This window comes from Pistacia vera, unplaced genomic scaffold, assembly GCF_008641045.1.
Source record: "Pistacia vera cultivar Batoury unplaced genomic scaffold, PisVer_v2 Contig841, whole genome shotgun sequence".
NCBI lineage: Eukaryota > Viridiplantae > Streptophyta > Magnoliopsida > Sapindales > Anacardiaceae > Pistacia > Pistacia vera.
Genome location: NW_022196714.1, coordinates 82,860 through 94,928, shown reverse-complemented (window position 1 = coordinate 94,928; position 12,069 = coordinate 82,860). Strand labels below are relative to the sequence as shown.

Genomic DNA, 12,069 nt, shown 5'->3' with positions numbered 1-12,069 from the left:
TACTCTGTAAATCCACCATAGTCTCGATACACTTTTCAATGCAACCAACCACTACCGTTTTGATAGTCCTGAATAGAACTATGTTGGGCTAGTGTCAAACTATACCAATCGGTGCACAAGACACTCTGGTGATCTCAAATCTAAGGATCACATAAACCACCATTCTTTGGAGGATTTGTTCCATAGATACTAGGGTAACCATCTATGTGGAATCCTCCGATGGGTCGGTCTGATGAACTTGCCTACAGCAAGCACCCATGTATTGCATCAGGTTGTCACCAAACAACCTTGACAAGTGAGATCTGTCACTACCTTTCGACAGGGTCGTCCAACACCATGATAGCTTTACCGTATTATCTGTGCCCTAGGTCAAAATAATATTGGGGCTATGGATGTTTCTAGAATAGCCACCATATGTGCTCATAGGGTTCTCACTATCGAGATTTCAAACACTTGATACCCTCATCACGGTTCTACCACCCTAAGAACATATATCATTTTGTTATACAAATATAATCAGATCATATGATATAGATAAATGCATTTATTGATAATAAAACATGATTACAAATAGTCAATTTACAAAACAGGATTGGCTCTAGGGCACCTACTCTAACAGAGCCTGCTGATAACAAGGTAAAAGTAAGGTGATTTAGCTGGATAGTTTTGAAGGTAATCTGGGTTTAGGTTCTAGAGGAATGTCCCATGAAGTTTTAATGGATGGTGATTCTTTGCAGGCTGGTGGAGAATATTTGACATAATTGTCAAATTTGCCAGATGGCTAACCAAGAGGGCCAACTTCAGGATCATGGTCTTCAAATCTGGAATGAAGATATTTCTGATTGCATTGAGCTGTCTATCTTTTCTGTTTGGAATGATTTCGTCTGAAAGGATAATGCTCATCAATTTCCCAAATAGGATCATCAAGGTAGTCCGAGCATTGACAGTCAGGATTTTGGAGTAGGTGTCCTAGAGCCAATCCATTATTATGGAATTGACTCTTTGTAATAATGTTTATTAATCAATAAAAGACATTATTTACTATGTGTGTGAACCATAGTTGTATGTATTGATATATGTCCTTAGAATGGTAGAATTGTGACGAGGATATCAAGTGTTTCAAATCTTGATAGTGAGAACCCTATGAGCACATATGATAGCCATTCTAGAAACGTCTATAGCCCTAGTATTATTCTGACCAAGGGCACAGATAATACGGTAAGGCTATCATAATGTTGAACGACCCTGTCGAAAGGCAGTGACAGGTCTCACTTGTTAAGGTTGTTTGCTGATAACCTGGTGCAACACATGGGTTCTTGCTGTAGGCAAGTTCACTAAACTGAACCACCAGAGGATTGCATATCGATGGCAACCCAGTGTCTATGGAACAAATCCTCTAACGAATGGTGGTGCATGCGATCCTTAGACTTGAGATCATCGGAGGGCCTTGTGCACCGATCAGTGTAGTTTGACACCAGCCCAATGCAGCTCTATTCAGAGTTATCAATACGATAGTGATTGGCTGCATCAAGGAGTGTATCAAGACTATGGTGAATCGACAGAGGATTCATCACTCCCGGGTACAGGAGAAGTTATCTCACGGTGCAATTCAGTTAATGACAATGACAATAAATCTGTGATCACAGTGGGATTGAGTTGTTGCTCAATCCAATTCATTATTCCGGTCATTGGTCTAGATTGAATACAAATATATCAAGAGTAAACTGAGGTTGTCACTATTTCTATGCCCCAGTCTCGATGAGATAACAGATGATGAAAGGATTTGATTGTACGGTAACCATGACGTTGACAGGTAGCTGCTTCGCTAAATCCGAGTCTATCTGGTGGCCATGATGCCTTGTTAGGGGTCAATCTTGGTCTGTGTGTAGTGAGACGATTAATATTAATCGTCTCACTACACACTGTCGATATGATGAAGAGCCTACGGGTCACACACATAGAAGATAATTTAAGAATTAGTTTATGCAAGGGGCGTTTTCGTCTTTTAAGGTGAAAGGGTATTTTGGTAATCTCACAGTGCAATTAAATTTGCTAAGGTTGTTGCCTATATTTAATTTGATATTAAAATTAAATAAGTGAGATTATATTTAAATATATGTACACATATATTTAAATGGATTATTATTATTATTAATTAAATATTAATGTATTTCTATAAATACATTAATTGAGTTTAATTGAAAATAATAATAATTATAATTAAAATATCATGATTGGGAGTGTTTGGATATAAGGGCTGTTTGGGTTGAAGCTCAAGCATATTCCTTAATGGAATAGGGTTTTATGAGCACTATATAAGTGTAAGGTTTTGTGATTTTCATAAGACAAGTGAAGAGAATTTTTCATTCAATCACTTTTCATTGAAAGAAAAGAAAACAACCATTTTCTCTCTATCTCACGCCACCTTTCTTCATTGAATCAAAGTTTCTTTGATTCTTGATTTGGTTCTTGAAGCTAAAAAGGATCCAGTAAATCCCTTTTTAGCTCTTCAGGTTATCTTTGCGTGAATTACAGCTGGTTCGATCCTACTCTTGGATTGGTAGCGAACCCAGTAAAAGACAAGTTTGAAAGAGCCTCCAAATGTGCGTATGAACTCTAAACTTTACTTTGATTGTTCATATTACTGCAGATTTTGATTTAACATATAAACTGTATAATTTGTGCCCTTGATCTTGGCTTTAATGGGAACGATCCGTGCTTTCAAATTTTTGTTTCTGCTGCCATGAGTTAGATCATTTCCTAACAAAGATCAAACAGAGTATGACCAGTGACTGAATCAAATTGATGATAGACAGGAGCACCAGGTTGTTGAAACGAATGAATGGAAAGTGCAGGTTCTCATACTGCTGTAGCTGGTGAGACTAGAGTGATCATGAATCAAGTCTGTTGAAGACTCAAAGGTGGAGCACTGGGAGTAGCTGGAGACTTAAATCTGATAGTTGTTGTTCTATCACTGTTATCATGCATGGTAGAGTCTATAGAAACTATTGGAGTTTCTTTTTTATTAAGAGACTCATAACTTGTTACCCAAGAGTCTGGTAATAGTTTAATCAAATCATCTTTAGAGATCTGCCTGGGAATATTTCTGCAATGAGGAGTATTCTGAGAGTCAACAGTAAGAAGCAACGCATCAGTAGTTGTAGGAATAGCAAGATTAGGAGCATGGTCTTGGATTCGCCAAACCATCTAGTAATGTAAAGTAGCTGCAATACTTCCTGGTTCAAATCTGCACCGACAATCTGTAGTTGAACTTTAAGAGCTTTGGAGCAATGGACATTAGAGAGAGACATATTGAAATTAGGAAACAGTGTAATAATGAATGTTCTAGCATTCAAAGTTGTATTTGCCGTTCCTATTCAAGGATGTTGATATTGGACAAATATGGCGTCCAACAAAGTGATTCGAACAGAGACTGGGAATCCTTTTCTGCCATGGTATGATAGAGCAAGTCTGATAGCACCAAAGTGTACATGAGAGTATCCTTCACGGATCCATTGGGCACTGGATTCTTGAGGAATTTCCAGAGTAATATATTGTTCTTGAGTTGTGGCTAGAATTTGACACTTATCAAAAGTACTAGTCTGCACATACTCTTTTACTGGCTTTCTGGAAAGTTTAACAAGAGTTTTAAAGGTTTTAGACAAATAAGAAGAAGACTTAGAAAATGTTGTATAAGGATTTACAATAGGAGGGATAGTATTTTGGATTTTTTGGTTTTCTGGGATATTTCATACAAACTATCTACTTTAGAAGAAGATCTAGATAAACTAGTATTTATTGGAGCAATAAATGTAAATAAAGCTAAAGAAGATTCCATAAGTGTGAGTTCAACCTCTTGGATGTATAATACAACCTCAAAGAGCAAGAATAGCTCAAGACCCATAACAAATTAAAAACATAAAATATAACTAGGACTTAAAAGGAGCTAATATCCAAGGGGAGATAGTCATCCGTACACACATAAATTAGAACCAATAAGTAATTTAAAGAAGGCAATAACCAAGGGGAGGTAGTCCTCCGCACACACTAGACCTCAGATTAATTTCATATAATTTCATTTTAACTTCAAAACCTGCACAGATTAATCACATCATTTAACGAAACATTTTCTTTTAAAACCCATATCACGTAATGTCGCCTATAATCCTGATGACCGGGTCAGATAATATCAAACAAATATGCAATTTGTTACCCGATGACGTGGCCATAATTTCAGGTTAATTGTGTATAGCATAATAGAATAAATTTAGCTGGACCAAAATAATCATATTAGAGTTCAAAGTTCAGAAACTACAGAAAAAAATATTCATTTTCATATATTATTTCATAAGTCATAACTATAATTATAAAACATTTTCTTGGCTTTGTAAAATAAATATTAATTTACAAAAAAAGAAAAACATTTTCTTTAAAACGTTTTTAATAAAACATTTCAATTTTAAAAAAGCTTAAAATAAATATTGCTCAAGTAAAGAGATTTTTCATATAAAAACATAATAATTTTATTTGTTTTCTAAAAATTGTAAAACAAAACAAAACAAATTATTTTCATATTACAATTCATCATTTGCAACACACAAAATCGTAATTCATATTATAAGCATCAAAATACCTACATCATCAACGATTTTTAATTAATTACCTCAAGCAATAGCGAAACCAACCTATATTATAAACGTACACGTCCAAATTCTCACACGCAACTACTCGACCCTATACAATAATGAATAAATCTAAATCATACATATGAAATATTTCTAATATCCAACTCTCTTGTATTAATCAACATTCTAATTCCCATACATTTTATGGAAAAAGCTGAAAACTTATAATCGCAAAAGGTTTCGCATAAGTAACCCCTACACCCACAGGTTTCAGAAAGTCATGAAAACACCCATATTTTTAACTGACGTTAAGAAATTATTAATTGGACTCCCTAAGGTTTTCCATAATTACATGAGGATGATAAAAATGCCTAAATAGACACTTTCGCCCTTGAAGACAAAAATAATTTTATAAATTTCATATTCTTTTATTTTTAAAACATAATTCAAATTTTGATAAAAAAAACAAATTAAAGAAACCATAAAAATTAAAAAAAATATGAAAATACTAAAAAGCTAACAAAAAAACTACATGAAATTTTTATTTTTAAGTATTAATGGTTCTCAATATCAAATGTCAAGTTCACTAATACACCCTTTATCATGAAATATCAATTGCTTGTTGAACCTTGTATTGCTTGAAAATAGTATACTCCAAATTCATGGGTCCAAGAGTTTTATAAAACATTCTTGAGGAAAAAATTGTTAAATTTCATGTTCTTATTTGTTATTAATTTAAATTTTTAAGTTTTTGAACAAAAACCGTAATTTAAGTTTTAAATTTGAAGATTTAAAAAATATGTATATAATTTATATATATATAAAAGGAAATAGCCAGGGGTCTTTAATCTTTAATTTTTAAATTTTTTAGCTTTTTAATATTTTTACTATTTTTTCATTTTTCATTTTTACGGTTTCTTTAATTTTTTTTATAAAAAATATAAAATTATTTTTGTCTTCAAAAGGTAAAATGAGCATTATATATTGTCAAGGGGGAAGTTATATTTAAGCATCTTTATCACCCACCAGTGGTTATGGCAAACCTCAAGGGGTTAAATGTGTCTTCTGCCTTTCTGAAACATGTGAGTGTATTAGCTACTTATGTGAAACCTCATAAGTGAGTATTAAGTTCCCCTTTAATAAATGTTGATACAAAAATCTGCACCAACCAGAGAATTCCGATTGACCCTATCATAATCGGATGGATGTGAGCATGATTAAAGATAATCATCAATGAAGGTATAAAGATGCAATAAAGTAAAAAGTAATGAAAGTTTTTAAAGTGGTTCGACGAGGTAAACTCTGAAGCCTACGTCTACTGTTTTGTATTTTCGATAAGAGCTTACAATGTAAATTCTATGAAAATTTTGTAACCCCTTTTTCATAATTTGAGGGGGTTTATATACAAGATTTGTAAAAAGGAAATAGCGAAAACAAAAGGATTACAATTGATCTGAAATGTAATTCTAATATTCTCGCGATTGGGCACTGGGATTGCGCAGAAATTGCTGTTGATCTAATCTTTTTTGCAATAACTGAGATCTGAGATAATCCGGGAATGGATTGAATGATTGCTCGGATTATTCGCGACTATCTTCTGCTGGGTCGAGCTACAGCTCAACGAGCTTATGCTGGGTCGATCAAACATCGTTGTCGAGCTGGTTCTGGGTCGAGCATATCCTCACGATAGCCCAAGTTTGGCGAAAAAATCACATACAACAATAAAAGTTATAAACTATTTTAAAATGAATTTCCTTTCTAGTTCTTCAGTTCTGACCAGATTCTGTCAAAACTACGTAGTAAGTTCATTGTGCGAGAATTCTATAAGAATTTTTATACTCATTAAAAAATCACGAAAATTTTATGAGTTGTTCATGACATATTTCCAAATACACATGAATTTTTCCAAAAATTTTAATACACTTTAAGATGACTAAAATAATTCCTGAAATGCAATAGTTTTGTGAAACTTGAAAAAACCAGGATTTTAAAACCGTAATGAAAATTCAATATAAAATAGAATATTTAAGAAAATTTTACGAAATAAAATTCTACATACTCTCTCATGTGTTAAGAACGTCACACAAAAGTAATTTATTTACTTTATCCAAAATAATAATAATAAATAAATCCAGAACCTAACATTGTCAGTAACAAAGCAAAATTCCAAGTTTATTGAAACTAAGTAAAACTAGATTTATCAAATTATATTCTAATTACAAAATAATATAATATAGTATTAAAAATTAAGAAATGTTAACTGGAAATTAGATGAAGCTTAAAGGTTTTTTTTTATAATGTATGGAAAAAAAAATGCAAATTTAGTTGCAATTATAAATTTATAGAAGAATTTGGATAAAGGAAATCAAAAGGCACTTGAATACTTATCGTTAAAAACAAATGAAATGTGAAGAGGTCTAAAAAGTATTACATTATAAACCTCTACTAGATAATCAAAAAGAGTGATCAATTAAAACTCTTGGATATATTACTCAAGCGGTCTTGAATTCGATTCATCTCAACTTCTAATAGGAGTGACCACTATAATAAATCCTAATAAAAATATGAGTCAAAATTTAAGATTATATATTAAATTTTCATCATTTTTAAGACCATGAACCAAATGCAAGCATTTATTATTTTCGTTGGATATTATTTAAATAGAGAACCCCCATCATTTTATATTACTACGGGTACACCCCAATTGAATCATGGTCCAAGCAATTGGGCAATTACCCATTTGAATAATTGAATTATGGTACAATCAATCCTTGATCAATGTTGTTCTTGGTGAATCGGGCTAGTGATTTTTTAACAAATCCAACTCCGATATCAAACTCTCACGGCATCGAAGAATCAAAAAGGCCTATCTATCAGTAAGATGACGACTTCGACCTCCCGAGTTTAAGGGCACAGAAATTTGACTTCTTTAACATCTTTAGATGTAAAAATTATATCATATGCAGACACAGAAGGAACATTATAAGGCAAATAGATATGGGGAGACAGCAGTTTGGTTTTCATATTCTTCAATCCAAATGCATAAGAGACTTCAATAAGATCTCTTATTTTCTTTCCACTAATAAAACACCACACTAGCGTTTATAATTATAACACGGATGCTTATACCTAATATTTATTTCCATAAGAATCTAAAGCTCATGGAAAATCTTGTACAAATACAATGAAATTTACCTCAACTGTATGTATTCTATGAAAAAGAAATCTTCTGTCATGTGCAGGGCAATTGATCTATGAACCATCAGCAGCAGCAGCAGCAGCAGCAGCAGCTAGAAGGCCGAGCTTTATGTAAGGCTATCACATGGCGGTGCAGCAATAATCAAAGCTTTGCTTTGCATTGTAATTTACTGATCATAGATGTCTACATATGGTTTTGCCTGCAAAGAGAAACATGGACCTCAACTAAGAAGTTCATACATTAAACAATTTAAAGAAAGAGATTAAAGAAGCAACCTCTCGCTCACAACAGCACTGTGAAGTTAATCAGAAAGTAATAAACAGTGCATTCAAGTTATCTAAAACCTGACTCAGACTCAAAGGGCTAACTAAGCTATAATAATTATAAATTTCAAAATTAAGTCTGAAAATCCATTTGTTTTATCCATTGAAGTACCTTGGAAGAAGGATAGCAAGGTCATCCGATGAGGGATGTATTATGAGGTCCCTGTGCTGTCACTGAAGGTATTGCATAGAGTCAAATGAAATATATGAAGCTGCAAGTCATTTTCCTAAAAAGCATGGCCTACTAGGGTTGTAGTAACCAGTTTTATGTATATTAGAGGCCTATGAATTTGTTCCAAAGAAAAGATCTCTTACTTCCACTAGGACTTCGATCCCTATATCTCCTTGCTTCCACATAAAAAGATGTAACCAAGCTATCCCTCATCATGTAAAATATCTTGTTTCCCCATCGCTAACAGCTAAAAGTCTTACCTAATCCACCACACATATAATAGAAATAATAATTATTAAAAAAATTAAATATTGAAAAACATATGCCTATCTCAAAATCAACAAGAAGAAACCGCTTCACTCAACTTGTGAAATCACTACTCACTACACTAAGGGGGAAAAAACATATTTCAAAATAGACAACGCGATCTGACCAATTATAGAACCAACGGATGGTCAACTTGTATAACAATGATGAACAAATCAGAAGAAAACATACAGGCCAGTGTGGTTAATCACTTTCATCTACGAAAATCACTTAGGAGTGAAATTGGCCTAAAGATCGTAAGAAGAAAAAGATACAGAAAAAGGTTAACTGCAAAAGGACTAAGAATTAGGTTGGGCTTTGAAGTTAGAGAACACATATAGAGCAACTATGAAGTTGATCCTTGGCAGGTTTAACTCAAATACCATGAATAGTAAATATCTCTCCAGGGGAATAAATAGCCAATATCCAGTTTTTGTATAAATTAAACAGTCTTTCACCATTTTTTTCAGCTTATTGCACAAACAAAAAATTAAAAAATCCAACCACTTCTGATCATCCTTGTCTGTATATTGTTATCTTTCTCTCACTGGCCTGCACATGTCATAGGTCTTTCCAGTTGAAAATTTGCGTGGTATTAGTTTGGTAATAGAGTGGTGATAAGAGTAACCACCAAAAAAAAGGTTTATGTTGATATAAACAACAACGGCGCTCCACTATCATGAACCGCTCTGAAGACATGGCTGAGGGATTCAGGGTTGAATGTCATAAAAATTATGCCTCCTTCAGTGAAACCAATTGACTTTTAGTTAAGATGGCAAAACGTGGTCCTAACAAGTGGTATCAGAATAAAAAATCATAGATTCAATTGAGGGAGTGTCAATCTTAGGGAAGGGATTGTTGGCAGCGATGCAAAGATATTGTTTATTCATGTGACAGCTCATAGAAATGCTCAAAGGGTTCAACATCAATTTTCATAAAAGGCTTTACAACACTTGGTGAAAATTTACTGGTTCTCAGCCTAGATGGAAAATCCTTATTGTAGCAGTTTAAGGGTATGAAACACGGTAACATAAAATGAAAATTTAAATATAATTTTAAGATGTTTAAGTAAGACAGATAAAGCAAGAGCATAGAATAAAAGACACGCATCAATAACTGAAAAACTTTAAAAGGAAAAGACAGACATTTGGGGGGGCTCAAGGCAAACCTTGGGGAAGACAAAAATGTAGATGTATTTGAGAAGCCAGCAAAAACATTTGAGTAGGACTTGGTCAAATAAGAGAAGTTCGCAATTGGAGGTAGAGCAGGAACTCTTTCACCTTTCTTCAAAAGTTCCGGCAAGTTAAGCCTCTGCAAGGTCAAGACAGCTCTAGATTCTTTCCAAATGAAGGCGAGTATGCCATTTTGAGTTACAAAGAGGGAACCAGGCTTTGAGCCAGGATATCTAAAACCATACCCATTAGCTATACCTTCTCCGCTGAAAGCATGCTTGACATTGACTGGAAGGGAATCTGCATCATTATCCCAAGGAAATGGATCCAGTGAGGGCTCATCTACATTCACTATAAACATTGCTGACCCATTTGGATGCAGAACATAGTGGGTGCCTTCCAAAATTTTGGTCGCAATGAGAATCCTTTGCCCGCGAGACTCCTCATAAGATAGCAAAAGAAAGAACAGAGCTTTTCCAGGCTTGTCTTCAGTAGGCCTCCCAGGTGGCCAACCAAAAGTTCCTCCCCATAGACCAGCATACTCTTCGTCTTCCCTTGGTGCCTGCATGGGCAACTTGTAAAGGGCAAACCGACTGTCATGCATGTTCGGCCATGCTCGATATGAAGATAACTTTATAGTGGAGGCATGTAATATTAGTCCTATTGTATCTCCCGACTTCAGAAATTCGTGAAGTTGCGCATGCCTATTCTCACTTCCTGAAGAACTATTCTTTGAAATTGCACGACTGCCATTTAGTGAACTAGACTTCCCTAAAATCTGTCTAATGCTATCCTTAAAATATCCTCCAATAGTTTTCGTCTTGTTGCTATGTGTGTGTCCATGATCCCCATTGAGCGAACCATGTAAACCACTTGGACGATCAAGACTCTTTCTGATCTCACTCAATTCTATCTGAGTAGGATCTGAAGGAAGTTCAGGACCTGCCCTCCAATTGATGTTGTCTCCTCCAAGCTTGTACATGCGCAGAAGCAGTTTTCTTCGTTCAAACAATACAGCCAAATCATTTCCAAAATTCTCCATATCATCCCTCAAATGAGGAAATAGCAGCCCACCTGCTGCATCAGGGACCTTCAGACGAACTTGGCCGGTTACAACCTCAAGCAACTTTCTTCTATCACTAAAAGCCAACTTGCTGAAAGGTACCACAGCCTCACTCTGTCCTAATCCCCTCTGTGACCTCGACAAGTTACTATTTGACCTACAAACCTTCTGCGATACCTCCTTCTCTGAACAATGAGCAAAGCTCTGACTTTGCAACAATTTACACCGTTGATTCTGTTGCTTAGGCTGAACCTCAAGCAACAATACATTACAGCTCTGGTCAATACCCTTCACCGAACCAGGATAAAAATAATCACAACCCTTCTCCTTTCCATGAAGAAAAAACGTTGTAGCACCATTGAAATCACTGACAATTTCAAACACCGGCGCCCACAAAATGGGGCCATCCTCAATGCCTAATGGACCAAGCTCTTGAGGTATTATCCGGCAGCCAACAACAGAAACAAAACCAGGCATAACATACACCACATTGCCAAGCTCAGGGTTCTGATGAACCCAAATTCCAATCAATGGCTTAACACTAATGAGAAAGCGGCAAAGCGCCTTATACGAAGACACCCCCTTTCTCCATTCAACAAGGTCTCCATTACTAAGAATTCCCACCACATCACACTGTGTAAGCCAAATCTTTTCAGAAGCCACAAGTGCACATAAACTCTTACAACATAAACTAAGATTACATATATCTCTTGGTGGCAAAGACCTTGATATAATTGCAAATATATCATCAGGCAAAGCCACAAGCAAACTAGAACCACAAGATTCAGGCAACATAACAATAAACTATATACAAAACTCCACAATCAACAATCAAACAACACAATTAAACAAAATAAAAATAAAAATAATGCTTACTTCAAAAGGGTTTAAAACAAGAACCCACCAAGGAAACGAATCAGATTCTCCGATTTGAGACAAAAATGGAGTGGGTATGTGTGAAAATATCTGAAAACCTAGGATGAGTTTGAGAGAAAAGGTGAAGTCAAGCAAAGAATCAAAGTCCACACCCAACAGTGGAAACAGTGAGTTTGATTGGCAAAGGAATAATGAGAGAGCATTGGAATTTTCAAAAAGAAAATAATGATGATTAAGATTGATAAAGGTTGAGGTTGAGTTGAGTTTGGTTTGGTTTGGTTTGGCAGCCAATATTGAAGAGAGAGAGCTTAAAGGAGAAGCCAAACCTCAAAA

At 34.8% G+C, this 12,069-nt stretch overlaps 1 protein-coding gene across 3 annotated transcripts; it reads right to left on the bottom strand.

Moving 5' to 3' along the window:
• Window positions 1-7,923: 7,923 nt before the first annotated feature.
• On the bottom strand, window positions 7,924-11,715 carry LOC116118393 (F-box protein At5g39450-like). 3 transcript variants are annotated; one of them, XR_004126148.1, is made up of 4 exons: window positions 9,794-11,715; window positions 8,463-8,579; window positions 8,260-8,321; window positions 7,954-8,023 (listed from the first exon to the last, which is right to left on the bottom strand). XR_004126148.1 is itself a non-coding variant. In XM_031404377.1 (2 exons), the coding sequence occupies exons 1-2, from the start codon at window positions 11,653-11,655 to the stop codon at window positions 8,008-8,010; spliced, it is 1,878 nt and encodes a 625-aa protein (XP_031260237.1). In that variant the 5' UTR covers window positions 11,656-11,715; the 3' UTR covers window positions 7,924-8,007. The 3 variants fall into 3 exon arrangements, 1 of the variants encoding a protein (XP_031260237.1); XR_004126147.1 differs by having other exon boundaries at window positions 8,260-8,579; XM_031404377.1 differs by lacking the exons at window positions 8,260-8,321; window positions 8,463-8,579 and having other exon boundaries at window positions 7,924-8,023.
• Between the last annotated feature and the right edge of the window lie 354 nt (window positions 11,716-12,069).